Genomic DNA, 27,535 nt, shown 5'->3' with positions numbered 1-27,535 from the left:
AATAGGTCCATATATGTTAGGAGTCAGGCAGTCTTTGGAATGCCTTACGCTTTTTGAAGACTGCTTATTCTTCAGAGCCCTGGATCTTCCAGTCCATATCCCACAGAGAAGGAGCGTAGTTTTTCTCCAGAGCATCCCAATCGATTACTCCCACCGGGCGGTCTTCTATCTTGGGTTTGGTGAAGCTATCATCATACTTCAATCTCAAACCCCGTTCGGAAGGGCTTTTTGGCAACTGAGCCCACGAGATTCGGTTCCGAAAGTTTTGCAAGTTTTCTCCTCCAACGAGCATGGATACGGTGCCGTCGTTTAGAGGGAGGACTACCTCATCATCCTTCACAAACCATGCTCTCGTCCTCTCCACAGTCTGCATCTCCACCTCATGTTCAAAGCTACCATGGCCCAACCTGATGGTACCACTCGTGCCCGGTGGTGTGGTTATCACCACCAATTGTCCCTTTGCCCCTTTACGGCCCTCCTCGTCAACCTCTATAGCCCTTGACATTGTCACCTCAAATTTGCCTTTTGTCGTGGCAAACCCACCCGTCACCCAGCCAAGCCATCTAGTAAGCTCGGGATGTATAACGAACGACGAACCCGCTGGCCCCTGGAGTTCAATACCCAAGACCTCCGTCACCAGCACGCCCGTGGGACCCGACGCCCAGCCGTGAGCGTGGCTATTGCGCGCAGCGCTCCAGTACGCAGGATACTGCACGTATCCATCAATTCTAAACCCCTCGGCCAGCGTGCTGTTTGTGAAACCTGGTCCGTTTAGCAGGTATCCCCACTCGAGCAGCATCAGCTCGACGGCGGCATCGACGTTGCCCGCGGCGCAGTGCGCCAGTAGCTCAAACCCAGACGCAAAGGGGCTGATCGTGTTCGGGAACTCGACCGCCGGCGCGCCGTACTTTGTCCACCGCGCACGCAGGTTCTCCGAGACGTTGTACGCCGTGCGGGCAGTTGGGCTATCCCCGTTGAGCAGCGCCATTCGGCTAATCAGCGCCCAGCTGTTGCCGTCCTGCGCCTCGCACCGCTCCGGACCGGCGCAGCCCCGCCGCCCGACGTTATCGGCGTACATGCCGCTGTCGGCGCAGTACAGGCGCGTGAGGCCCTTCTCTAGGGTGCGCTGCATCGTCTCCCAGCTCTTCTTGGTCGCGGCGCGGACATGCTCTGCCACAACCCAGTCGGAGCCGAGGAACTCCACGAGCTGGAACGTCCGGCGGAACACCTCGAAAAGCATCGCGCTTGCTTCAAGGTTGTGACCCGTCATCCCTGGCCGCAGCCAGTCGGCGGTGCTGGAGACATGCAACAGCCCCAGCTCGTCGACCTTGGCCATACTCACCTCCAGGGCACGAAGATAAGCCGGCCAGCGGCTCTCCAGCCACGCCACGTCCCCGCTGTACAGGACGTAGTTGAACACGCCCAGCAGCGTGTGCAGGTGGTACGTGTCGCTGAACTCGCCCCTGAAGCCAAGCGGCGGGCCCGCATACGGCAGGCTGCCGTCCTCGTACTGGTGGTCGAACAGGACGTCGAGCGCGTTGCGCACGGCCAGCATGTCGTAGGTCGACACGGCTATGCCGGGCACGGCGATGTACATGTCGCCCGGCCAGACGACGCGGTCGCGCTTGGCGCCGTCCGTGGTCACGGCGGAGCCGTTGCATATGGTGAAGTTGCTGTACCACGAGCCCGTGGGGCTCTTGTTGCCGTCGATGGCGCGGTTATAATCGATCAGTGCCGAGCCCTCGACCGGGTCGATGGTGGACAGCTGCAGTGTCCAGGCACCTGCGTACCAAATGCGATTGAGCAGAGGCGACGAGCTGGAGAAATAGCCGCTGTATGCTCGGCCGTTTGTCTGTGAAGGGAAGGCTGTGCAGTGCACCCATATGTTACGTAGCGCGACGAAAGGTCGCCGGTAGGTGCTGCTGCCGGGTCGCAGGACTGAGGACAGAGGTTTGGGCTGCAGGCCGAGAACTCTTTGTCCTGCATTCGCGATCCCGTCAATGGCATCCCAGAATTGGGACTTGGATTGATCATAACGGAAGGAGTACGGCAACTGTATAGTTAGGTATTTGAAGCCGCCTCTGATGAACTCTTTCTCAACACAGATATGGCCAGTCTTGTTACCGAATGGAAAGGCCAGAGGCAGGTCTCTTTCTTTTCGATCGGTAGTAGCATCTGGCACTGGTGCTGCAAAGAATGGCGACTCGGAGTAACCCAAGTTAACAGTTGGGTAATCACCCACCGACTCGACATCGAAGCATACCCTGATAAATCGTTAGCATTTGTATACAAAAAGGTAGAATTAGATCACGAATCTTGAAGATACACACCTCCCTGCAATGTTCTCATCAAATTCAAGTGTCAATATGCCCCCAATGCCAATGAGGATGCTACTGCCAGAGTCATGATCGGCTGTCCGGAGACTTGCGTCAAAGCCTGAGTCGGACACATTGCCCCTCGCTTTCCATATTCGCGCCGGCCTGATATAAGACTTGTTGGCAGGGGCTTTGATACTCTCCTCCCAAGGGCCAGGAAAGATGGTCTCGTTGGGCAGGTTGTTGTAATCAATGAAGGGCGTGGCAGCCGTTAGCGAGAGAAACAAGCTGGCCCGCAGAGCGTGGCCAAGCATGGTTATTAGTTAATGCTGAGACTCTGGAGTTAACAAGTACATGGGTATAAATACGATTGCCTGTATCGAGCGTTGACTGCAGTCGAGGTCCGAATTGGTTTGAGATGAAATCATCAGGGTGACTGTCATGATATCTAAGCTCACCTGAGTGGGTAGCGCACGAGGCGCAATGACACAGCAAGCCAGGGGATGGCTTCAAGGGTCTTGGAAACCCCGCAGATCATCACAGTGGCCCCGCTAGAACTCCTTCAACCCCGCCAAAGCATAGGCAGATAGCAATGATCGAGTATTCAAGTCACCATGCATTTCACATGATATCACAGGCATCAGTTAGTTGGCTTCGTTCATTGTGCCATGTTGCGCTGCTTAAACGGGACTACATGTGCCAATGGATGTTGAGCTCATCTTCAACCACTTGGTTGAAACACAAAGCCAGATAGTCCTGCTCAGACTCTCTTCTCCTCGGGTCTGTCATGCACTAGCTATGACCGCCCGCTCCCGTCCAATCCTCCTCTCACATGGCATCGTGTCGGCACACCGGCCGTGTCCAGCGAGTCCATCGTGGCATGCCGGAATCGGCTCGTCATCTGTTTGCTGAGCAAACGTCGTCGTTACAGCAATGGAGAGCCTTTTTGAGCCACCATGACCGAGCCGTCCCTCCTGTTTGCATTACCACCTTGTATCGTCTGATCAATCATCGTCAGGCTGGAGCTTTCAAGCTACCAAAGGGCCTGTCTTCTCTCTGTCCTTCTCTACGGAAAGCATCTTTCCGCAGACTCCAAGAAATAACAATTAAATAACGCCAATTCGTGTGATATGGGATAGGGGGGGCAGTGTGACTGTCAACCTTAATGTTGTAGTGTTGTGTGTGATTTATGTCCGGGAAATCGGAAACGAGGCATGGCGGTGCTGTGTCAGGATGATGGGGAAATGCTGATGGCAACTGTGGAGTGCCAGTTGCGATAGCTTAAGCGAGGGTGACTGTCAACGTAACCGAGTCCCTCCTCTCGAACCGAGCGCAGAGACATGTGGATAGCCGTCTTACATGTCCATAGACTCTCCGCCATTAGCGAAGTTGAAGCCGCCTTGCTGCTGTCCACCGTTGGCGCCGAAACCGAAGGTGCCGTTGGGGCCCTGTGCCTGAGCCATTCCCTCATCTGCCACCTCATCCTCATCGGAGAAGTACTTCTCAATGATGTTGTATGCCTTCATGTAGATCTCCTCGTTGGCATTGGTTTGGCACTCATGGATCTTCTCCATGCCACCGCACTCCTCAATGAACAGCGCATAGCGGTTGATGGAGTCGGGGCCTTCACCGGCAGCTTGCTTGTCGAGATCGCCAACCTTGAGAATGTTCTCTAAACCATCCAGCGCAACCTGAATGATCTTGTTGTCGGGGCATGCCAGGAGATCGCAGAGTGGTTTGATGCAGCCCTGAGACACCAGGTAACGAATCTGCTCAGGCTTCTGCAGTCCTCCACTGGTTGCGTTGCTGATTGCCCAGCAGGCCTCCTTTCGCGTCTTTAGGTCGCCGTTGGACAGGAGATGAATGAGAGGTGGGATAATGTTGGCATCAATGACGGCCTGAATCTGGGTAGAGTTGCCGGCAGTGATGTTGGAAATGGTCCAGCATGCCTCCTTGCGAATACCATCCTTGTTAGAGCTCAACAGTGACAAAAGACACGGCAGAGCACCACAGTTGATGATGACTTGAGTCTGCACATCATCACCAGTGACAATGTTGCCGACAGACCGCAAGGCGGGGGTTTGGACGGAGGTCGAAGCATGCATCAGCAGCTCAACAAGACGGCGAGGGATACCGGCCTCGATAACGGCCTGGATCTTATCATTTGATCCATCCGAGAGGTAAGAAATAGCCCAGCAGGCGTCAATCAAGACCTCGTCATCCAGGGAGTAGACCAACTTGGCGAGAACAGGCAGAGCCGGCGCAATCTGTCAAAGTGCATGTTAGCGAGACGTCACGTGATAGCACGATTCATGGAGACAGGACTCACCGTATTCCAGTCGGGCTGAGGTGTCTTGCCACGACAGAAGTTGCTCAAGGTCCATGTCGCATTACGCAGCATGCTCAGCTTTCGGCTGTCGCCCAGGAGGGCCAGAAGAGGCTTGAGGGCACCGCAGCTGAGCACATAGTCGCGGCATTGAGGGCTGTCACCAGCAATGTTACCAAGGGCCCAGACGGCTTGCTCGCGGACATCAGGCTCCGGGCTAGCGAGCAACTCGACAAAGATAGGCACAGCACCAGCCTCGATGACAACTTGGGTTTGAGTGGCACTGCCAGAAGCAATGTTGGTCAGAGCCCAAGCTGCCTCGAACTGGACCAGAGTGTGGGGGGATCGCAGGAACTCGACAAATCGGCTAACGACGCCAGTCTTAATGACCTCTTCGATAGGAGGGTTGCGTTCCTTGGACAGGAGCTTTCGGAATTTCGTGGTGCTCTGAATTTGCAGATCTATCTGATCGGAGAAGACTCCCTGGACCATCTGGGGGAGCTCTTCGGTGAGCTATATTTGGTCAGCATGACGGATCACTGAATGCGTATCTGTGTCTGAGCAAAATAGGAAATATTTGTTGAATGAGCTGGGTCTCTCCTCGATTACCGCGGGAGCAGCTCTGTCGACATTGATGCAACCGAGCTCCATTTCGGTTCAGCGAGGATGCGGGTCCCGAAAATTGTGGTCAACAGTGGACCACAAAGAGGTCTCGCAGCCAACGCCGAACACGAAAGTTGGCAAAAGAAGACAGAACAATGTTGCAGAGCGTGCAAACGAAAAAGAAATAAAATTCTGCAGCAATGACATGTAGGACGTACCTGAGACTCTGTGGGAGCGGTTTCATCGTCGCTGTCAGGAGCAGCGCCGAGGGAGGCGCCTGGTCGCGAGTCGCCTGAGCCGATACCACGTCGCTTTGCCAGGTTCTCCTCGCGCTTGGCCTTTCGAATCTCGACCTGTTGCTCCTCGCGGCGTCGGCGGAGCTCTTCAGGCTTGAAGGTGTTCTTCGCCTTGAACTGGTTCCGCCGATGCTCAGGAATGTATCGATCAGCCATGTTTGCGGGTGTCGGGAGGTTCCACTCTATGGTAGCCCGGGTGACAAGCAATCAATCAATAGGAAGGGGGGGAAGAGGGGAAAAGCCGTCAAGAAATCACAGTTGGAAGCCTGCTACAGTGGCGACAGGATCAACAAGAGAGGACTGGGCGAGAAGCTCAAGTCTGGATCTGCAGCCTCAAAAGGTGAGAAGGGCGAAGGAGTGATGGGAAGAAGGTTTGCGTGGGTGTGCAGTGCAGTGCAGTGTAGAGCAGAGAAATTATTATTTGGGGTTCAGGTCAGGTTTGGCCTGTGAGGTGAGAATTGAAGAGGGAAAGAAGGAAGCCAGCCAGCCCACTACGCTAGCGTATGAGCATCAGTACCTCTGTTTTGGTCTGTTCGGATAGTCTCCCTGATAATTGCCCAGGTGCTGGGGGTATTTTGTAGTGGAGTCAGCCAGGGCAGAAGGCCACTACAAAACTGGCCGATGACTGACGGACTGCCTAACTGACTGACTGACTGGCTATCGTGACACCTCAGGCAACAAAGGCACCCCTCGTTGACGCTAGTCCTCTTCCGGACTCTGACCTCACCCTCACCCTTTGCCCAACTTTGAAGACCCCTCACATTACCTAAGTTGAATGCACGGACCACTTTCTAGCGGGAAGCCTCTGTGAAGCCCTACGCCGTATTAGGCTAGCCCCTCCCTAGACGCGGTGGATTGGCTAGCAGCGCGTCTTGAAGTCGTCCATGGGTGAAAGCTGAATGCGGCAGCAAATAGATAAACGAATTCAGAAACACAGAGAACTTTGCAGAAGAAGTATGAAGCTGTCTGGGTCTGACCCTCGTGCACCTGCCGGATTCCGACCTGAGGAGTGTCAATCATGCCTTCATTCTCCCAGACGCCTTCGTCGAAACAACGGGATGGCCGTAGAGCTCCCCCACTACCGTCCAATTTCACCAGCATCAAAGACATTCTGGACGAGCAGGTTCCTGTGGGCCGCCAGGTTTGTGTCTTAGGTATAGTGAAGGACTTTCGAGCCCCTATAGCAACGGGCCGTACTGGTACGTTCATCTATGTGTTTAGCTGATTTCTTTAATAACATTTATTTTTAGATCACAAGTGCACCGTCACCCTGTATGATGAGTCTACTGAAGAGGACAATGATGGTGTCAACGTCAACATTTTCCGCCCTGAGAAAGAGATGCCTCACTTCAACGCTGGCGACATTGTTATGGTTCTCATGGTCAAGGTCCAGAAATGGAATGGGTCACTGTCTCTCCTCACGAACTTCAATACGGACATCCACGTATATGATGGCTCTAAAATTCCAAAGCCACCAAAATCGGCTTTCGCTGCGTTGAGAGAGCCAAGGGGGAGAGTCAAGCGCGAGCCTAATGCTAAAGAGCATGAGTATGTCTCGTGGATGTACCAGCAGGTTGACAAAGGCTACATCCCCGATGAGACACTATTTCAGGCGAGGACGGAGCAGTCATTAAACGTCAAGGAGAAATTCACGCTCCTCAAAGACGTCAAGGATGGCAAGTTTGCCGACATCATCGTCCAGGTGGTGAAAGAGCCCTACGACCTTGGCGACAAGATGACGCTCTGGGTCACAGACTATACGGAAAATCCGGCTTTCTTCCACAAGACCTACGATGGCGTGGACGATCTGGTGGCGCGCGAGAGGGATGGCGATCCGTATGGCTACACGAAGAAATTCAATGCCAAGACGGCAAAATCAGTATCACCAGACTTGTCGCAGCAGTGGAATGGCCCTTTCGGCAAGAAGACCATGCAGGTCACCTGCTGGGAGCCGCACGCCAGCTTCATCCGTTCCAATATACAGATGAGCGAATGGGTTCGCCTGCGGAACGTACAGATCAAATTTGGGCACAATTCCGCCAATATTGAGGGGTTTCTCCGCGAAGACCGTACATTTATGGGAAAGATGCTCGTAGATATCCTCGACCCGGCTGACGATGCGGAGATGATCGATCCCCGCTTCAAAGAAGCGATCCGGCGCAAGCGAGACTATGAACGCGAGAAGAAGACGCAGCTCAAGGGCATCGTTGCAGAAGTGACTCAAGCCAAGAAGAGGAAAGCCTCGCTGCAAGAAGCAGAGGAGGCCGCAGATTCAGAGCCAGATAGGAAAAGAGGGAAGCTCAACTCCAGATCCCGCCGCAAGGCAAAGCGGGCTGCTCTGGAGAAGAAAGAAGAGAAAGAGAAACAAGACCCCGCGTTGGATGTGAGCGAGCTGATATTATGCGAGTATCCAAACCAGGAGATCACGCCTCTCTCGCAGATACTAGCACCAATTTTCTACAATACTCGCATCGATGATGAGGACGTCAAGATCCAAATGCCTTTCACCAATGCAAAATATAGAACACATGTACGTGTAGTCGACTTCCATCCGCCAAATCTTGAAGATTTTGCTGTGGTCAAAAAGAAGGGGGAGTACGATGTACTGTCTGATAACAGCGGCGACTCCTCCGACGACTCTGATGTGGAGATACCGAACAAGTTCACATCAGGATCTTGGGAGTGGCGATTCGCGTTGAAGCTGGAGGACGCCACTGCAAAGCTGAAACCACAGCAGCGGAAGACGTTCTGGGTAGTCGTCAACAACGTACAAGCACAGCTACTCACGAACCTGGACGCAAAAAACTTGCGGGCTGATCCTGAGAACCTAGAGACGCTCCGCGAGACACTGTTCAAACTATGGGGAGATCTCGAAGAACGGAAACGGGCCGTCGAGGAGGCGAGAAATGGCAAACTTAGGGGACGCAAGCAGCTGCCGGGTGAGCGACCACCACTGGATAGCTCGGATGGAGAGGGGAATGGCGGCGGCAAAGAGCCCACCCTGAGCCAGACCTCCAATAAGCCATTCACTTGTTGTCTACAGCAGTATGGCATAAAGGTTAAGGCAAGAAATGCCCAGGAGGCTAATGCTGGAGAAAACTGGAAATGGGAGCGTGTTTTCTCTTTGTTTGGGACAAAAATTCGTAGCGACTAATGACTTACGAAGATGCTCTTGCATTCCGGCTGAGGGCACGTTTGGATCACGCTGTCTTTATATTACCCAGAAAAAGGGCGTGTCTACTTGAATGATAATTTAGCGGATATTGTAATCATACCCGTTTGATACTCGAGAACATGGAACTTTCGTACGCGATTTTGAAGAAGTTTTTGGCCTCCAAAGCCACATTGAAAGCGCTTAGCGCAACCTATCCTTCACAAGTATATTACATGGATGCAAGTCTGCGCAGCCCGGGCATCATTCAGAAACGATCGTCACAACTCCAAAGAACGCCAGCTCTGGAGCTCCTTAATCCCCAAGAATATCATCATCCTCATCCATTCCATCGTTAGCAGGCCCATCGGCTTGCTCTTCATCATTCTCGATGGGATCATCCAACAGTTCTCGACGACGCAGATCCTCGATAGTACCTTCCTCAGGCTCATCATCCTCGAAAGGGTTCTCTTCCTCGTCCGAGTCATCATCCGCAACCACGATCTCATCACTGATTGCCGGTCTCTTTGCCGCTACAGGTTGCTTGCCCTTGCTCTTGGAGCTCTTCTTCTTGCCACTTACCAACTCCTTTAGCTTCTTCTCATCAAGGTAGGCCAGCGTATCTCTGAAGTTGGTTCCCAGTTTCAGTTGGTTTCGCAACAGCCGCTTTCGAAGTCTTCCAGGCTGAGGGCCAGCCAGGTCGACAACTCGAGAGAGTATAGCCATGACAAGCTTGCCGGTCAGCTCGCAGAGTGTCTTTTCCGCCTTCAACTCGGCAGCACGCTTTTCCTCTGGGGATGTTTCTTCATCCTCCTCTTCATCATCCAAAGGCTCGTCATCAATTGGATCCTCGTCTTCCGCGGGCTCATTCAATGTCTTCTTTGTCTTCTTTGCGTACGCCCGCTCAGCTCCATCGAAGATAGAAATGAGCTCAGGCACCAGGCCGGGCGGGATCTGCTGCACGAGAATTTGCAAGTTCTCGTATTTCTTGGCTGCTCCTGCTTGTTGCCATTGCGTAATTGTTTGTTGAATGGAAGAAAGTAGAACGTGTAGATCGCAGAGAGAGCCGGTGGCAAAGAGACGTAGGTCATCATTGATAGCTCGAGATGAGAGGGTTTCGATGAGATATGTCTGGAAGGATTTGCGTAGAAGAGATAGACGGTCGACCGATTCATTGGCTATGTTGGTTTGCATGCCGACAGCGCTCATGATTGAGCGTACTTTCCACATGAAGTAAAACATGGAACATTGGATGGCAAGTGAAGTGGTATCATCCTCAAGATCATCAAGCTCTTCATCGACCTGGTGATACCGCCCGCGACGGACTGTCTTCACCAAAATGTCAACCGCCGGCGATTTCGAATCATCAGATTTGCTTTCGGCTTCCAGAACATCAACACAGTCTGCTACCCGCGCCAGGTTCTTGATTTTAGTCAAAATGTTTCGTAACTCAATGAGTTCGGACTCTTCGAGGTTTCCGCGCATGGAGAGCTCAGCGACTTTGTCGAAGTTTCGCAATGCGTTGATGCTATTCTCCCATAATCCTGAGATCTTGCTGTCCGCCACCTCCTCTAACTCTTCATATTTGCGCGCATGAAGAAGTGCAGAGGTTGCTTCTGTCAAGACACCCTTGTCCACATGTCTGTTAAATTGCGTGCAAATCTCGTCCAGTAGTCGTGAGTATGTGGTAGAGTCTTGTCTCAGTTGCTGGAACACATCCAGGTCTAATGAATGCTCGAGTCGCAACACCACGGTTGCAGTAGCTGGCTCGGCCCCAAACTTCTTGAGAAGTTTTGGGATCGTAAGGGCTAGGTGCAACGCAATGTCCTCGCCGGACTCAGTAGGCTCTAGTTTGGCCTGCTTTTTCTTGCTCTTCTCAGCGTCATGGCTGTGTACTAGGCTCTGCCTAACTGATGAGGCTAAGACTTCGAGTAAAACCGACTCTTCTGATCCCTCGGGAGCAACTGCTTTGCGGAACGTTGCATCTGCTGAGGCGCCCTTCGGTTTCGACTTTGACTTGGTGCTAGTCGAATGGTCGAATAGGAGAAATCCTGATAATGCCTCCCAGTTCTTCACGGCTTCAACCTTTTCGTAAAGAGCCTGCGCAGCAAGCGAAATTCGAGTTTCCGGCACAGCTGCATGAACCATTTCGGCACCAATATCAAGTCCACGAGGGACATCAGGTACTTCATCCTCCAATTGTGCATCGTAGGCGGCAAGTGTTTCTGCAAGGGCCTTGATCTGGATCCAATCTTTTCGTGGTGAAGAGTAATCAGCATCTTCCGTCTCGAGGAAAAGATCTTCGAGAGTCTCAGCGCCACCTATCTCTTCGACTTTGCTTTCAACAATATCGCCAACAGAGTCGGCAAAGAACTGAACAACTGCCTTGCGAATCCTGGGTTCCGAGTCGTAGATCAGCTTGCAGGTGGCATCAATCTCATCAGGCTCAAGCATGCCAACAGTCCGCAAGGTCTCGATAACGGAAATAGCAGCGACACGAACACCAATATCGGAGTCCTTGGCTGCCATTTCCATCAGTCGAGGCCTGAATCTGTCGATAAAGTGGCCCAATTTCGACGCGTCGCGTTTGAAGACTCGTGCCAACTGCTTGAGTACTTCCTGTCGAGTTGAAGGGACGATATCAGAGAGCATCCAGCCAAGATATCTCAGATACTCTGGTTCCATGAATACTGTGGGGAGGACCCAGATCCATGACCCGAGCGCCTCTACACATTCAGTCCGAATGCGAGGGTCGATATCGCGATATCGATGCACGAACACAACTTCAAAGAAATCACGGATGTGATCACCGCAAAGCTCCCGGTTATGGTTCGCTTCATCGAGCTGGCGTTGCAAGGAAGCGAGCATATTCTTATTTCTGCTCTTTCCTTTCTTGTTCTTCTCTGCTTCGAGTTGCTGAGTTGATTTTGTAATCCTGTCGTCCAGCTTCTTAGCAACATCTACGAGTGCAAGTTCCATGGCCAATGCAACTGCTGTAGCAGTGTGTCGAAATGGTCGTAGACTTGAAGAGGACATAGTGCCGACCCAGCGGGCGATGTTCTCCATCAGTGGAGCGTCTTTATACAGGACATCTGTCTCGTGTAGAACGGTAATGAGAGATCTGAAGAACCCTGTGAGCAAATCGCGGAAGGCTTTGCTCTCTTTCGCCTTCGCTAGGGGATAGTCTGTGATTTGTTGCTGTATCCAAGTCAGTTTTATGTGCCGACCAAGGCAATCGCATGAAACTCACATCTTGGTAAACATCCTGCAGTTCTGATAGCCTGCCTTGAATGTTGTCAGGATCTCTGATATCGTCTTCTGTCACTTTCTGGTCACATCCAGCTGCTAACAGCACACAATTCACCAGGTCGGTAACTGCATTCTCATCCGCATCCTGGTATTTCTGATACCATCGACTCGCCACGTCATCCGATGAATCACCAGATCCGAAGATATCAGCTTTTTAAACGTTAGCACCACATCAACAGGAGCAGCGGGGTATTACATACCATAAATGCCATCGCCATCGCGGTTGTCGCCCGTAATGACGCGCGCCGTTTTCTTCGCCTTTGGTCTGCTCGGGAGACCAGTGGCATGTGCAGCGCCGTTGATCTTGGGCTTTTTGACAGCAGGTTTCCGCGCCTTCGTCGTTTGCGACGCGGGCTTCTTCCGTTTGGGCCTCACGTTGTCCTCGTCGCCAGAGTCATCAGCCTCTTCGTCGCTCACATCGACGCCCTCATCTGGATCCTGATTTTCGACATCATCGTCATCCTCCTGGTCGGTGCCCCTCTTGCGCTTGTTCGCGAGAGCGGCCTCGGGCTGGAACTTCTCAGGTACACGGGTGACGCGTCCGGAGCGGCGTCGCGTGTCGGCTGCCGGCGTCGACGAGGGCGACGCGCTGTTATCTGCACTCTCCATGAGCGGCGTTCGTGCGATTGGCATTGATCGTTAGTCGAACAATTCGGGTTGTTGGCGATGCGACGTTGGGGGAATGGCGATAAATATTGTTTCGCGTCCGGATTGGGGGGCGCGATTGGATTTTGGACGTGACTGCCAAAATTACCCAGGTGGGGCGCCTGAGGCAGAAGCCCACCTTTGGACGCCTAGGTGCATAAGTCGACATATGCATCTATCCAGAAGACTTCGGGGTCGACGTCGAAAGAGCTTGGTCCTTAATCGGGGAGTAATCCATTTGCCTACAGCATGGAAGGTAGGGTGTTTTGATTATCTATGCAGATGTCCATCGTGTCTATTGTCTCCTTCAAGCATCTAATCCATCCAGCTCTATCAACTTGACCACTGCCTTGATGACCTCGTTGTTCCTCAAATCCATCGATGGGTTGTCAACTTTCAGCGCAATGATATCGTCTACCATTCCCCTCAGTCTCGATACTAAAACTCCGATCCTCGCCCAGCCTCTTAATCTTAGCCAGCCATCCACTACAAGTCCACGACCAAGAGTGTCTAGCTCGATGGCTCCGGAGAATAGTAGTAGTGTGTATGCGTTGAAAGCTATAGCCGACTTGTTAGTTATATGTCTAGCGGCGCATCGCTGGCTGTCATTGCCAGCATAGAAATTACTTACGTGTGAGGTCTCGGATGAATATCTTCGAGGTAGACATCATGGTGAAGTAAGACAAGAACGAAGCGTTACCGGAGAAGCCTTGATTATCAAACAAAGTGCTGCTTGGGTGCACAAAGATTCGCCCGTTATCCTTTGAGAAATACTTTATAGTTTTAGCCTCTGGATCGAGCTCTACAGCACCGGACATTGACGCCATAAACTTCTTGTCGGGGAATTGAATGCGAGCAATTTGAGGGCTGAACGCAGAAGCGGTCAAGGCACGCAGAAGCGCCATGGAAGGTGAACCGCGGCCCTGATGCCGTGCCGCTGATACCTCGTCAGATGATACGATGCCAATCTCTGCAAGAGCAGAGTAGTATTGCGTTCGCGTCGACGATATGTCCGACATCGTCTGATACGAAAGGAAGTTCTCTTCGCAGAAGCTCCGTATTTGCTTTTGAGGGAGTCGATCTTGCATCATGTCATCCCACTGCTGAAATGCCCGTAAGTCTGTGAGAAGATCACCGTCTCCCCTTGCGAATCTCATCTTTGCCTCCTTGGCCTGGTCGCGTTTTTCCTGTGGAGAAACAAAGGGGCTCTTGGAGCTCAATATTGAGGCAATGGTCACACAATCATCCAGGCAACCAAATATTGCTCCAAACACCATTAGCTTGCCGCAACGCAAATCCGCTGGGATCATTGCCAATTGCTGGCCGAGAGCTGTAAGCTCGTCACCATCAAGGGCACCCATTCGGCGCAGCATGGTGATTGCCCCTTCGACAGCGGTGGCTTCTGGGGGCGTCGGAGCTCGCGCAAGGAAACCAGCGACATCTCTAGTGCCCATAGCACGGACAGAAAGACACAGCTGCTCCAGTGGTACTCGGCGGATCTCAGGATCTGGTCGCTCGGCCATTTGCTGCTCTAAGTTGCGTGTATATAACTTGAAGCACTTGCCGGCTTGTACACGGCCAGCACGACCTCGTCGTTGTTTGCAAGCAGCTAGAGAAGCCCAGGTCTCCTCAAGCCTTCGCATATTATTTTGCGTGTCATAGCTGGTCTCCTTGACTCTTCCACTGTCGATAACTGCAACTATGTCATCGATTGTGATGGAGGTCTCGGCGACGTTTGTTGCCACGACTACCTTCCTCTTGCCTGGAGGCGGTGCAGCAAACACTTTTCGCTGTTCCTTTGTCTCCAGTGACGCATGTAGTGGGAGTACATGAAGAGAGTTTGCGAACCTGAGCAGGTTGCATATCTGGTTGATCTCAGCCACTCCGGGCAGGAAAATGAGGATACCACCAGATTTCTGTGTGTCCGATAATTCCTCATCCAGTGCCTTTGTTGTGTCAACCAGTAAATTGTAGTTGATCCTCATGCCTAGTCTTTGGATAGTCCTCGCGACAGGATCCTGATACTCCCCTTTTTGATCTGCAGATCTACTATCAGTGAAATCATCACGCCCAAGATTGAAATTGGTGATGCGGATGATATCATCCAGATAGAAATCCTCGACAGGATAAGTTCGCCCAGCGATCTCAACCAACCCAACTGAAAGCCCATCTGCCTTGAAGTAATCTGCAAATGTTGCAGAATCAAGTGTTGCACTCATAAGTATAAGTTTCAGATCCTTTCTCTTGAGTAACACATCGCGAAGAATGCTCAGGAGGAAGTCAGTATCTAGACTTCGCTCATGCACTTCATCAATAACTACATGGCTGACATCCGCGAGGGACGCCACAACGTCGTCGATGCGGCCGCCAGATGTCTGTAAACGTCGCAGTAATACACCCGTAGTGACAAATGTGATCTTTGTCTTACCACTCGTTTTATTCTCGCCACGAATCGAGTAGCCAACCTCTTGACCAACTTGTGAACACCGTTCATCGCTGACACGGTCTGCCAGGCCAAGGGCAGAGATCCTACGAGGTTGAGTGACGATAATGTTGGCGCAATTACCATAGCCTTGTTGGTAGAGGTCGTCCAAGACAAATTGCACGGATTGGGTCGACTTTCCTGATCCCGTCTCACCAGATATGATCGTGATTTGATTGTCAGTGACCGTCTGTACAACATCCTCCCGGACCTGCCAAGCCGGCAGTCTCTGACGCTGTGCAAGCATCTTCTTATACGACGCAGTTTCTTGCCGTGCAAGCCATTCGTCTTTGCTCTTGACATCCACGGCCCAGCGGATTGGTCTTGGATGCCTTGCTGCTCTTCGAGAAGTCCTTCTAGCGGCGGAGCTCTTCTCTTCTGAAGCCGCCGATGCAACAGCAGCGATATCACGGAGAGCGCCTGGGCGATTGATGATGTCGTTGATGTTCTCCTGCACCCAACTGATGATGTAGAACATTTTCATCTCTTCGTCTTGCAAAGACTCTTTCATATAGGCCAACGTCTTCTTGATGATGCTTAGTTTGATATATGCGGGAAGATCTGCAATCACTGAAAGGATGTGTTCCGATGGGTGGTCAGGAGAATGGCGGAACTGAATGAGGGCCTCGATGTTCTTCTTTGGACCGTTGTCCACAGATGATAGACGGACCTGGCAGATCGTAGCCGAGATACGATTGAAATGGTTTCCATAGACCGACTCCAGGCTTTCTATTTCATCTTGCCGTTGTTGAGAAAGTTCCTCTAGTGGTACATCATGTCCATCATCCAGACCATCGATATCGGTATCTGCACCACTGGCTAGCAATATTGTCTGTAACTTTAGAGCAGCCTTGCACTCATCTCCACCACAATCATCATAAACCTTTTTGCACAGCTCGACGGAGTAGCCAGACTGCGACAGTCGCTGAATTGCACCTTCTCTGCGCAAATCGGTTGACTGAACGGTAACTCCTGCCGAGTAGCTTTCGGGCAAGGCCCATTTTGGGAGATCATCTTCAGGAACGTGAATCAGGAGCCACTCCAAGGTCTCTTCACGGTCTTTGCATTCTCCGACAGCTTCCTCCACGTGGCTTAACCGAAACCCCAAGCCTCTAAATTCATTGATGATTGCAGCCTTGTCAGGAACGCTCATCCTCACGCCATGAGGGTTCCACAGACATTCACGTCGCACAAGACTTTCAAGATGGGCGCGAGTCCGGCTTCCCATCTCAATCTTTGGTACAGTGGTCCATCCCTTCATCGGGTTGTGACCACCACCAGCAGCCGCAGCTGCATTGCTCCTCAGCACCAAGCCAGCGGCACCTGGTAGATTCGCAGCCTTTTCTTTGACCGCTTGCTGCTCTTTTCTCTTCTTCTCAGCAGTGACTTTGGCATCTTCTCTTTCCTTAATCGTTGCGAACGGATCAGCGTCATACATCCATCCTTTGCCATCCTTGACATCCTGCTTCTTCAAAGCATCGAATTCTTTCCACAGGCTTTTGTAGTCGGGAGGCAATATCATGCTCAGGTTCTTCATGCTATTCACCCTGAAGAGAGCATACGTAGCCGCAAAATGCTTTGCTTCCAGTGCGGTAGGTTTGTATGCCAGATGTACATGACTAGGCGGTAATTTGAACGGCGGTAGTTTGGTGATTTCCTGGGTTTTAGGATCCTTCTTGCTGAGTGTGACCAAAACTGAGAAGCCCTCAGAAAATTTACGAGTGTCATAGTCTGGCCTTTCCCACTTCTGTTTCTGGCAGTGTTCGGAAAGTAGATTGACAGGCAGTTTGCCCGTCCAAGACTGGCCCCCGATTATCTGTTTGACTGTGGGCTTCGGCGGCCCATCGGCAGGTTCGCCAGCACCGGCTCCTGCTGACGTTGATGCACTGGGCTTACTTGAGCCTGAATCGCCTCCTTTCTTTCCCTTGCCGCCGCCCTTGGTGTCGTTCGTGAAGATGATGAAGTCATCCTCGGCCGGGGGCTTCTTGTTTGACTTTGACTTGGATGAGGTTGAAGATGACGCAGCAGGAGCAGCAGGGGTGCTGCTCTTGTCCTTACCCTTCTTAACCATCTTAACAGCTCTCAGAAGAGAACAATTTGATTCACCGGCTCATTTTGTCTTTGAAAAGACGAAATTATCGACGTAGAATCGCTGCTCTGGAAAGTTGCAGTGTCGTGTGTCTAAGATGAGTTGCGGCTCACTGACTTTGGATATGAAAAATTTCAGGCTGCCAATAAGCTTGTGCTTAGATCAATCACTGAAAGCTACCATCTGTACGCTGGTTTGTAGGGCTGCCCATAAGCAATACAAGCCCCGCGGGGCACTAACATTAAGACCCCGCTACACGTCGTGTCTCGCCGGCAAGAGTGCTGCGTTATCTTAGGAGCTCTTATTGCCGCGATCTATAAGCTTCTCTTCCAGTAATTCTAGTTTCTTCTCGACATTCAATTCGTAAGGGAAGTTCATTTACTGAGAACACATCTCTAATATTAAGAAAGTCATCAACGGGTTTATGTCATAAGAGACTGCTAGTCTCTCACGCCACAAATGCCTTGAATAGTATCTAGGAGTATCTAGTTATAAACGCTTTCAGATCCAGCCATGTTTCGCCAGATTGGCATGTATAATCGTACTAACCAGTGTGCAATGAAGCCAAGGCAACATATAGGTTTAGATAAACCATACACAGTGAAGGAACCAATACTTGGTTTCACCGTTAAAGAATCGAGGAGATCTCTTTGCATGACATTTGTTCAAATGTTTGCATATCAAGCCGGTATCTCGTGGACTCAAAGAAAAATTAACCAACGTAAAGTTATCAGCACTTTGAAAGATTTCTCATCAGTATTATCGAAGCTGTAAAAGAATATGGTCATTATTGTTGATCTATCAAGATAAGTTGTACTGGATAGGACCGCCATCCAGCTGGCGTCCAGCTGGCAGCAGCTGCACATCTCATTTAAGCTAGCCCTCTACCAGAACTGTACAGTACCAAGACTTGCTTGGGAGGAATACGGAGCTGACAGCCTGGGCCAACTACCGATTTCCCATCGTGGCTGTTACAAAAACAACTGCCAGATGATGATAGAACCGTTGGCTGTGCTTGGTCTACAAAGCACATAAATTGCAATCTTGACAAGAGATACTACACCTCTCTCGTACCGGCCGTGTCGGCCACACCGCTACCGCAATGTCGAGGTTCAAACGAGCTATGCCAGGGGGCAACAGCATCCTGAGCACTTTGCAGGCGACCGAGATGATCGATAGCAAACCTGTATTGCCCGCCGGTATGTTGGAGTGGCTCTCCACCGTGTCAATTGGTATTGTATGTCTACAAGGCAGCTGACCCATTGCTTGTTTACTTTAGAGATCATCGTAACGATACTCGATTACCTCCCCGTCGATGACCTGATGCGTTTCGCTCGCACCTCCCGCCGCATGCGCGAGATGGTCTACGACGACACGCGGTGGGTGGCTCGCCTGAAGAGCATGGGGTGCTGGGACGAGGCGGAAGCACGCCGCCGCTTCGACGACGCTCTCAAGCGGCGCCGTGAGGCACAGGAGCGAGCTGCTGCTGCCGCCGCCGCCGCAAGTGGACAACCCGGTGCGGCGGGTGCCGAAGTTGGACGGCAGGTGGGCGTGGGCAGAACAAGCATAACACTTTTCGATGCGTCAGTCGAGGAGGAGCGCCGGAAGAAGCAGGCGTCTGGTGTATCAGATGTGCGGGACGGCTTCGAGACGATGAGCCTGGGCGGGGCGTCGCAGCCAGCACCACAAGCGCCCAAAGACCCATTCCAGGACCCTGAGGCGCTCCTACAGGTGATCAAGAACGTGAAGAGTGTTCGAGGGCATGCACGAGAAGAATATGGGAAGATATACGGGGCGCTCGGCCCATTCTACTTCGATCTTGTACGGGCGCGGAGCCATGCGGATCCAATCGTCTTCAAGGTGTTTCGGGATCCGGAACGGCAGGCGCAGATGCTCGGTAACCTCCACGTCTTTGCGCGGAGCGATTGGGCGCAGGGATGGAGAGAGCGGGAGGACAAGCTTAGTACGATGGCGAGCATCTTCGAGAGTGCCGTGCTGCGCGAGTTTGAACAAGGCTATGAATTCTGGGACGTTGAAGGTCGTATGCACCGTTATGCTCACGTCCTGGATGCTCTCAATGGCAGCACGGCCGCCGTCGAACTCTTCATCTCGAAACATCCAATCTTCTCTGACCGCGATGTCATGGCCAACTCAATGGACTGTATCAACCAGGCGTCCGCAGACGGCATCATATTAGACCCTTCAAGAGAGTTCTTCGAGCTTCTTGCGCGCAAGGTCAATGATCAGTCTGCAGTCATCGAGAAGATATTCCCAAATGCGGACAAAGTTTTCTGGACTTTCGTCGACAAGGTCAGGGAGGATATCATCATGGAGTACGCTACACCACTATTTGACGAAGCTCACGAACGAAGTCTCGAATCCTATCTTAAAGCAGTATCCGGTGTCTTCGAACAATGTCTGCAATTTCTAAGGGCACTGGAACCGCCAAAAGGCTCACAAGAAAATCAGGTAGAGAAAGCAAAAGAGTTGGCTCTAAAAGTCTTCGAGCCACATCTGGACCTCTACTTGCAAGAAGAGTTAGAGTACTTTACTAAGCACGCAGAGACCGAGGTCGGCAATTGGGACAAGAAGCTTTCTGAACAAGATGCCACTGTGGAGTCGTTCTACATGGCGAACTTCAACAAGCAGGTCGACAAGAAAGACTTTCTAAGCTCATTCAAAAAGGTCGTCATGATGCCCGTCACAGTACTACCGACATTGCCCGGACAGCTTCTCACGTCACCGTTTGGCGGATCAAGCAAAGCAGCAACGGCACAGCCTCCCGTTACTCCCAACGGCACAACTTTACAGGCGGTTTCTCCGAATCCGTCACGGCCACAAACTCCGGGGCTCGGTCCTGGATTGGAGAGGAGAGGCAGTCCGTTGCCTGATAAAGCGCCTACAGACGAGCTCGCGGCCAAGGCAGCCCTCATGGCATCTAGGCTGGAAGGCATCAAGTCGCTTTTCAGCATCGAGGTAGCCCTCAATCTCGTTCATGCGGCCAAGACTAGTCTAGGCCGGGCAGCGGTATTCATTCGTCTAGGTGGCCAGGCAGGCGAGGAGGCCCGAGAGCAGAGCGAGCAGATCTTTGTTGTTCTGCTGCGTGTTCTGGGAAATCGGCACATCAAGCCAGGCTTCGAAAAAGCGGTCGATCATCTCTCACATTACAAAGCGCGTGAAGTCAGCGATCACAGCGAGGCCGGAGTGGCACCACTGGTCACGTTTATTGAGCTGGTCAATGTTGGCGATTTGATCAGTCAAATGATCGATGTGTTCTACGAGCAGCAACTGGCAGGCCCCAGGATTGCCGACCGCAATGACTTCCTAGACCCAGCAGGGCTGGCAAAGAAGAAGTTCGAGCAGATGCTGGACGAAAGTGTTGCTGCAGGGCTAAACAAGGGCATTGATGTGCTCATGGACGAGGTTGAGTACATCTGTGCAACGACACAGCAACCCACAGACTACAACCCACTACCTGCGGGTACCACCGCCGAGAAGCGCGGCTCTGTCGCCGTAGCGCCGGCCATCAGTGATCTCGGGCCGACACCAACGGCACAGCGCACCGTCGAGCTTGTCAGCAGCCACACGCGCATGCTCGTGGGCAGCACGGAGAAGACGATGCTAGACGTGTTCAACGGCGAGGTAGGCCTGCGGCTGTTCACCGCCGTGTGCAAGCATCTCAAGAGGCAACGCATCAGCACCGAGGGTGCAATCAAGCTCATCGCTGACATGAATCTCTACTTTGATTATATCCAGACGCTCAAGAACCCGGACCTGCTGGATTACTTCAAAGCTCTGCGAGAGCTCAGTCAGATCTACCTGATTGACCCGCGTCATGCCAAGGAAATGGCCACAATCATTGCCGACGGGGACCGCTTCGGCGGGATTTTCAGGGCGGAGGAGGTATACGAGTTCGCAGAGCGCCGAGCGGACTGGTACCAGGTGAAGAGGGATGTAGAGAGGGCCATGTATGGCCTGGAGTGCAGCCTGATGTAAGGTTTATGTGAATGGTAATTATGATGGAAATGAAAATGGCATAGCATAGCGGCTGGTATATAGTATCTCAGACCATTAGTATCATACCAAAACGAAGCAAGCAAGAAAGGCGTTTGGACAATGGACAAGACGAATTGCAGTTATCAAAGCCGAAAAGGGGCAGAATAATGCCCTTCTGATGAGAAGAATAGACGCCAAATGATGATTTGTTAAAGCTCATCTATTAAAAGTCATTTTGAGATCCTACCTAGCTTATGGTGCCTTTAACGCCATGGTTATGTGTCATTAGCATTTCGTTCCGATGTCTACTATTCATACATAGAGGAAGACCTCCAGGTATCACATCGCTATCCTAACAATACCTGCTACTTTTTAGCTCCGAAGTCAAGCTTCCTCGCGACCTTTGCGCCACGATCGTCGTCGATGACACCTGGCCGCCTCTTCAGATCGGCCCCCATCTTCTCTTGGGCCCCAGTCTCCTTCTTAGGTAGGTCCTCCTTGCGTGTGGGTTTCGGGTCGACGTGCCACCACTCGTGGCGCAGCATCTCCTTTGCCGTGATGCGCTTCTTGGGATCGAGCGCGAGTGTTCGGTACAACAGGTCTACGCCCTCGGTGCCGACTGTGCCGAACGGACCCATGAAGTCGTCCCGTGTCCGCAGAGGGGTCACTTTGTCTGACTTGACGTATGAGTCGAGTTTTGACACACCCGGCCAATTCTCCTCGGTCGGTGTGCCAAGCGCATCGCTGATCAGCTTGATCTGGTCCAGCTCTGAATTGCCAGGCAGGTAAGGAACACGAAGCACCATTTCGGCCATGACAAGGCCAACGCTCCAGACGTCTACGGCGCCCGAGTAGTGACGCGCGCCGAAGAGCAGCTCGGGCGGACGGTACCAGCGAGTGATGACGTTGGAGGTCATGATCGAGTAAGGGTCGGCAAAGCTGCGCGCAAGACCAAAATCTGCTAGTTTAACCTCGCCGTCGGCGGCGATGAGCAAGTTGTTTGGCTTGATATCACGGTGCAGGACTGCATTTTCATGGCAGAACCACACGGCGCGAGTGAGCATGCCCATCCAAGCCTTGACATCGGCGGTACCATATCGTACGCCCTTGTCATCGCGAATCAGCATCTCCAGGTCGCCGAGCGGCAGGTACTCGAGCACCAGGCAGAGGTTCTGGTCCTTGGAGCTGAACACAGACAGAAGACTGATGATGTTGGGGTGGTGCAGCTCCTGCAGGTGCTTGAGTTCGCGTACAGCGTCCGGCGCCAATCCTTCTGTGTATTCCTTCTGCTTCTTGATCTTCTTGATGGCCACCAGCCGGTTCGGGTCGCTGCGCACATGGCCGAGGAATACGACGGCGTATGTTCCTTCTCCTAACTTCTTGCCTGCAATACGGCGAAATGTCAGCGACTACCAGGTCGACAAAGGCAACTTTTGCCGGCGAGGAAAAATTGGCGACATACCCTTGGCATATTTTTTTCGTTCTTCCAAGTTTAGGAGTTCCGCCATGTCCAGCGTGGCGGGGACCTGGGCGTGGCCGTGTGGCCGTGAAGGCTTCGGAGTGCCATTTGTGCTGGAGGGGACGGCAGATGATTGCCGCTTGAGAGGCGAGGAGAGCGTTCTCGCGGGCAGGAGTGGATTCGAGGGCGGCAGGACGAGGGGTGAGTTAGCCATTGTCCAGGTCTATGCCGGCGTTGTGAGACGCCCGCGGACAAAGAAGTGAAGGCTGAGAAATCGAAGACGAGGTTGAAGTCGAGAGCTCTCAGCCTTGCATCTCACGGCGTCGACTTGATTGGCTGCCGTGTGTCGTAGTCGTACCTGACCAGCTTAGGCAAGCTGCTTTCTTCTCGCGGTGTCCTGAATCGATCCGAAGGCCCGAGCGCGTTAGTGAGGTGGTCGCACGCACTGGCCAGGCCGGGGTTAGGGGATTAAAGCCTAGGGCAACTGGGAAGGTATAGCACATGGCCCCTGTGGGCTCCACTGAAAGCCGTCGCCGAGCCCACCGTTTAAGCTTTGATTTGACCGATTCCAGCGCCCAAGTCCACCCAAAAGCCGGAAGTGTGGTGTGCCCACAGGTGATGTGCAGACGGTCAAGCTGACGTCACCGCGCAAGAAAAGAATTCCATGACATCGACAATGGCGACACGCCATTTCCGCGTCTCAATGCCGTAGCGTAGCATAGCACTGTTTGGGATTATCCTGAACCTGAAGGGACGGAGAAACCGGAGGCATCAACGTAATATACCGTGGCTCAGCTTGCTTGTCCTTCAATTGTTTGATTTTTTTCTGATCATTCTCTGGGAAGCGCCACTGTGCCTGGCTCTGTCAATTCTGCAGAACGCGGCACCTGCAGGGACATCCTTGAAGTCATCTGCATACATACCGGTACTTGGGCACCCACCATACATATATACAAACCTGTCTGGTTTTTCTTGCAAATTGCCCCCAACTCCAAGAAGACTTCATCCCGTCTCCCCCTCTCAACAGAGTAATTGCTCTCGTGCCTCCAACTCAAAATTGGGCGAGAGTCCCGGTGTATGGAAAGCAACATAGCGGACATTTAGGAAATACCACTCGCTCGAACTTGCGTACAAATCAGCATCATGTTGCGATTATCTTACTGGGTACGGCAGCCACCATGCAGCTTCCTTCCAGTCAGCACTCAAAGCAACTAACACCGTCCAACCACAGGTAACACCCATCTTCGCCGGCCTCGTCTGGCTCGGCACCCTTCTGGGGCTTCTACTGCACTGGATTCTCGACACGCACCGCAAGCGCTATGCCTCGATGGACAGTCGGCAACAGATCGCCTACATCAGCGACGTTGGCGCCGCTGAGCTCAAACCGCTGTTCATCGCCGGCTGCGTTGTGACGACCATCTTCTTGGATCTGTCCTTCGGCGCCGACCGGTGGCTGCGACATCGTGGCCGTCTCGTCCCAAACACAACTACCGGCGAGAAGGTACTCTCCGGTCTGACCATTGTGTTTGCTCTCATCGGCACGGCGGGCCTGATCCTGCTCTCCATCTTTGACACTCTGCGCCACCCGAAGCTGCACGATGTCTTCTTGCTGCTTTTCATTGCGGGCTATGTATTAAGCGCCATCTTCATTTGCTGGGAGTATCAGCGTCTAGGAATCCGTAAGCCCGGACCTCACTGCTCTACCCTAAACAACCTTGGAAACTGACAGAGTCGAAAAGGCAACCGCACGCACACCGTCCTGCGCGTCTCCTTCTGGATCAAGCTCGTCTTTGTCGTCGTCGAGATCCTGCTGGCCATTGCCTTCGTGGCGTGCACCTTCACCAAGCACTACAACCCGGGCGCCGTCATCGAGTGGGTCATCGCCTTCATCTTTAGCGCCTACATCTTCAGCTTCTACGTCGACCTGTGGCCGGCCGTCTACACCAAGGGCCAGGGCTACCGCTACAAGCCCGGCACGCACCACCACCGCCACCACCAGAAGCCGCTCACCACCCGCGAGATGGAGGAGGGCGGCAGCGACCGCCACCTCAACGCGGCAAGCGGCCAGCATCCTCACAATGGCCGCTTTTCGCGGGTGCCAAATAATTTCTAATGTCTGCCTTTAGATGGGTGATTTGACGATGTGAAGTGTAGCGGGATTGTGTATATGAAACATGACATGGCGAGGAAAATCATTGAGTAATGCATTCACGTGGTGTTGAGGTGTTTGGACACATTATAGTCTGTATAAGTACGACCAAGACAGCATCTGATTAGAGATACATGTCATACATAGTAAAGTGTATATCAGCCTCAAGAGAGAGGTTCCATAACATTGTCTCTATCTGAGAATTATTACATTGCTTTGCCTCCAAAAAAAAAAAAAAAAAAATTTTACCTCTCAGTTCCGGAACATCACGCTTGAAAGTGCTGTGTTGCCATGTAAACCCCCTTCGTTGTGCAAATCCTACCAAATGAACGCCCGGAAAGGACATGCACAATTACTGTTATACAAAGCGTAAAAAATAAGAAAAAGTGGTAAAGAACGCCATTTGCATGTTTCCACCTGGACAACACCTCTTCATAACATTAAACGAGCACAGACAATCCCTACAACACGAAATGCAGTGCAAACATATTGACAACGAGAAACAGAAACCATAGTTCAAACAATGATATGACACCCGACTGGCTCATGTTCATAGCCCTAATGCTACTCAATGATCTCTCGAAATCGCGAGTCCCTAGACGGGCTTCCGCTGCTCCTCCGCGATGTGGCCGGGTCCTTGATGGCCTTCGGAGGTGAGAAGGTGTCGTTCGCGTCATCGAAAGTCTCATCGTCGCTGCTCAGACTGCTGACCTCGGCGTCTCTGCCCCTCTCCTCGGCAGTCTTGCTGCTCTCACCCGGCTCGTCTTTTGCGAAATATGATGTCCGCTCGGCTGGCTGTTTCCCGGCCATAGCAACCTCCCGCATGCTCGCGCTGCGCTGCTCCAGGCTGGTCATACTACCCGTGCCATCGGCGTGGAGGCCTGTCAAGGCGGCACCGCCAATGAAGCCCTGCTTGTTGGCGCTCTCGTCAACCGATGAGGACTTGGCTCGTGGTCGACTGAAACGCGACTTCAGCCAGTTCCTCACCTTATGCGAGGGAGACGCGGCAGCCTCTTCAGGCAGGTCGGAAGACTTATCGTCTGAGTCCTTTGTATTCGTTCGCTGTTGAGGAGTAACGGGGCGCGGCACCAAGACCGCAGCCTTCTCGACGACCGGCGAGGGCTCGGACGGACTCTCAACAGCTGCATCCGTAGCGACTGGGGCAGTATCAACGTCCTTATCCTTGGACTTGTGCTTTTCCTCCTTGGCAATGCGCTTCTGCTCTGCTTTTGCGGCTTTCTCCTCCTCCTTCCTATTCTTCTCTTCCTGCTTCAGCTCCTCTTTTCGGGCTTTCTCTTCAGCCTTTTCTTGTTCTGTCACAAAGTTAGACTCACGAGCAAATGATTTGTACACGATGCAGGGCATACCTTTCAGCTTGCGATGAATATCCTTAATCTCCTTGTCGCGAGCTTTTTGCGTGTCAATCTCCTCCTGCCTTTTTTCTTGTTCTAATTTCAGGGCCGCCTGTCTCTCCCTCTCGATTTCGGCTTTCTCGTTGATTTCATCTAGGACTGGTTGTACGCGCTTGGCAGCGATCTCATCCACGGCCTGCTGGTCCATGAACTTGCCACCGCCAATGTCAACCTTGCCGTAATTCTCATCTTTACGGGCGTCGCTACGCGCCTGTGCAGCGGCATGTGCCTTAAGCTCCCACTCGCTCAGCAAAGAGGGGGCTACACGGCCGGTCTCCTGAAATAGCTTGTCGTCCATGCCCTGGAGCCTGGCTTTGACATTGCGCTGGGCTGCGGCGAGCACTGCCTCGCGATCCTTCTGCCGCTTCTGCTCGTCAACCTTGGTAAGATTGTTTGAGAACATTGACATCTGCTGTCTGATCTGCTGGGAGCGTTTTGTGTCCTCCATGACCTCTGTGTCACTAGATGAGCGTCTTCGGAGCTTGCCACGAACTGAAAACTTTCTCTGATTTGCCGTAGAAGTACCGTAATAATCGTGAATGTCCCGGTTCTTCTGGTGTTCCTCATGGAGTTTCGCCAGTCGTTCCTGCGCTTGCCGATAAGCCGCCTCCTGTAGGTTGTTAAAGATCATAGGTTGAGGTTCGTCATTTGAGTCATCTCCATGTGCCAGTCGTGTCTGCTCGATCACTTTTTGCTGCTGGCTGTACATTCTCTTCGCCATGGCGACTGCGCTTGCATGAAGAACGTCTTGCCTGTTCTTTTCGTCCACTTCGGGCTTGACCGGTGGATTTGATGTGTACATTCGTCGATCCATTACGGTGAATGGCACAGCACCAGCTTCTTCCTGTGGGATATCCAGATTGTTGGCCCTGACACTGGGGCGGTGTGCAATGGTGGCAGCGCTGAGGGCGTTGGCGCTTGCACTTTCATCATTGCGGCCCTGCTTCGTGCTCAGGGGCGAACTTTGAGACCGCGGTCGAGCGCCAGCCATCGCACCCTTAGCAGCGCGCAAAGAACCCTGACGATCGAGAGGTTTCGACTCGGGTGCGCGCTGTTGAGTTCTTCCGGCTTTGAAGGCTTGGTTCGCAGCTGAATTGCCCCACGATGACGGAGGCGCTGACGAGCGTGGGGGCTGTCTGCGAGCTGCGTCGGCTGCTATGATAGCGGCCTTTGAACCAGCGTCGTTGCTTTCCGGTTGCCATTGCGGACTCATCTTGTAGTCCTTGGCCAGCACGGCGGCGGCGGACGCGGAGGCCGACTTATCCGGGGTCCAGATTTCCGGGGACGTCTGAGAATTCCAGCC

At 52.6% G+C, this 27,535-nt stretch overlaps 9 protein-coding genes across 9 annotated transcripts; 3 read left to right on the top strand and 6 right to left on the bottom strand.

The window, feature by feature from the left end:
* Positions 1-64: 64 nt before the first annotated feature.
* Positions 65-2,629, bottom strand: UCRPA7_1539 (putative alpha-l-rhamnosidase a protein; the record flags this gene model as incomplete). Its single annotated transcript, XM_007914119.1, has 2 exons — positions 65-2,264; positions 2,331-2,629. The coding sequence occupies 2 exons, from the start codon at positions 2,627-2,629 to the stop codon at positions 65-67; spliced, it is 2,499 nt and encodes an 832-aa protein (XP_007912310.1).
* A 1,041-nt stretch (positions 2,630-3,670) lies between these two features.
* Positions 3,671-5,696, bottom strand: UCRPA7_1538 (putative importin alpha subunit protein; the record flags this gene model as incomplete). The annotated part of the gene is made up of 3 exons (XM_007914118.1): positions 3,671-4,582; positions 4,645-5,154; positions 5,463-5,696. 3 exons carry the CDS (start codon positions 5,694-5,696, stop codon positions 3,671-3,673), a joined length of 1,656 nt encoding a protein of 551 aa, XP_007912309.1.
* An 862-nt stretch (positions 5,697-6,558) lies between these two features.
* On the top strand, positions 6,559-8,694 carry UCRPA7_1537 (putative telomere-binding alpha subunit central domain-containing protein; the record flags this gene model as incomplete). Its single annotated transcript, XM_007914117.1, has 2 exons — positions 6,559-6,739; positions 6,791-8,694. The coding sequence occupies 2 exons, from the start codon at positions 6,559-6,561 to the stop codon at positions 8,692-8,694; spliced, it is 2,085 nt and encodes a 694-aa protein (XP_007912308.1).
* A 312-nt stretch (positions 8,695-9,006) lies between these two features.
* UCRPA7_1536 (putative stag domain-containing protein) lies at positions 9,007-12,609 on the bottom strand (the record flags this gene model as incomplete). Its single annotated transcript, XM_007914116.1, has 3 exons — positions 9,007-11,889; positions 11,942-12,150; positions 12,201-12,609. 3 exons carry the CDS (start codon positions 12,607-12,609, stop codon positions 9,007-9,009), a joined length of 3,501 nt encoding a protein of 1,166 aa, XP_007912307.1.
* Positions 12,610-13,268: 659 nt separating this feature from the next.
* UCRPA7_1535 (putative pre-mrna-splicing factor atp-dependent rna helicase prp22 protein) lies at positions 13,269-17,198 on the bottom strand (the record flags this gene model as incomplete). The annotated part of the gene is made up of 1 exon (XM_007914115.1): positions 13,269-17,198. The coding sequence occupies one exon, from the start codon at positions 17,196-17,198 to the stop codon at positions 13,269-13,271; it is 3,930 nt and encodes a 1,309-aa protein (XP_007912306.1).
* Positions 17,199-18,318: 1,120 nt separating this feature from the next.
* Positions 18,319-21,212, top strand: UCRPA7_1534 (putative f-box protein pof6 protein; the record flags this gene model as incomplete). The annotated part of the gene is made up of 2 exons (XM_007914114.1): positions 18,319-18,415; positions 18,496-21,212. The coding sequence occupies 2 exons, from the start codon at positions 18,319-18,321 to the stop codon at positions 21,210-21,212; spliced, it is 2,814 nt and encodes a 937-aa protein (XP_007912305.1).
* A 365-nt stretch (positions 21,213-21,577) lies between these two features.
* Positions 21,578-22,885, bottom strand: UCRPA7_1533 (putative serine threonine-protein kinase protein; the record flags this gene model as incomplete). Its single annotated transcript, XM_007914113.1, has 2 exons — positions 21,578-22,596; positions 22,675-22,885. 2 exons carry the CDS (start codon positions 22,883-22,885, stop codon positions 21,578-21,580), a joined length of 1,230 nt encoding a protein of 409 aa, XP_007912304.1.
* Positions 22,886-23,814: 929 nt separating this feature from the next.
* On the top strand, positions 23,815-24,784 carry UCRPA7_1532 (putative frag1 dram sfk1 family protein; the record flags this gene model as incomplete). The annotated part of the gene is made up of 3 exons (XM_007914112.1): positions 23,815-23,835; positions 23,903-24,350; positions 24,411-24,784. The coding sequence occupies 3 exons, from the start codon at positions 23,815-23,817 to the stop codon at positions 24,782-24,784; spliced, it is 843 nt and encodes a 280-aa protein (XP_007912303.1).
* Positions 24,785-25,384: 600 nt separating this feature from the next.
* Positions 25,385-27,034, bottom strand: UCRPA7_1531 (hypothetical protein; the record flags this gene model as incomplete). Its single annotated transcript, XM_007914111.1, has 1 exon — positions 25,385-27,034. The coding sequence occupies one exon, from the start codon at positions 27,032-27,034 to the stop codon at positions 25,385-25,387; it is 1,650 nt and encodes a 549-aa protein (XP_007912302.1).
* Between the last annotated feature and the right edge of the window lie 501 nt (positions 27,035-27,535).

The sequence above is a fragment of the Phaeoacremonium minimum genome (genome assembly GCF_000392275.1).
Source record: "Phaeoacremonium minimum UCRPA7 unplaced genomic scaffold PA7_03_scaffold_110, whole genome shotgun sequence".
NCBI lineage: Eukaryota > Fungi > Ascomycota > Sordariomycetes > Togniniales > Togniniaceae > Phaeoacremonium > Phaeoacremonium minimum.
The sequence above is the reverse complement of the archived record's forward strand: the minus strand, read 5'-3'. Positions and strand labels throughout refer to the sequence as shown.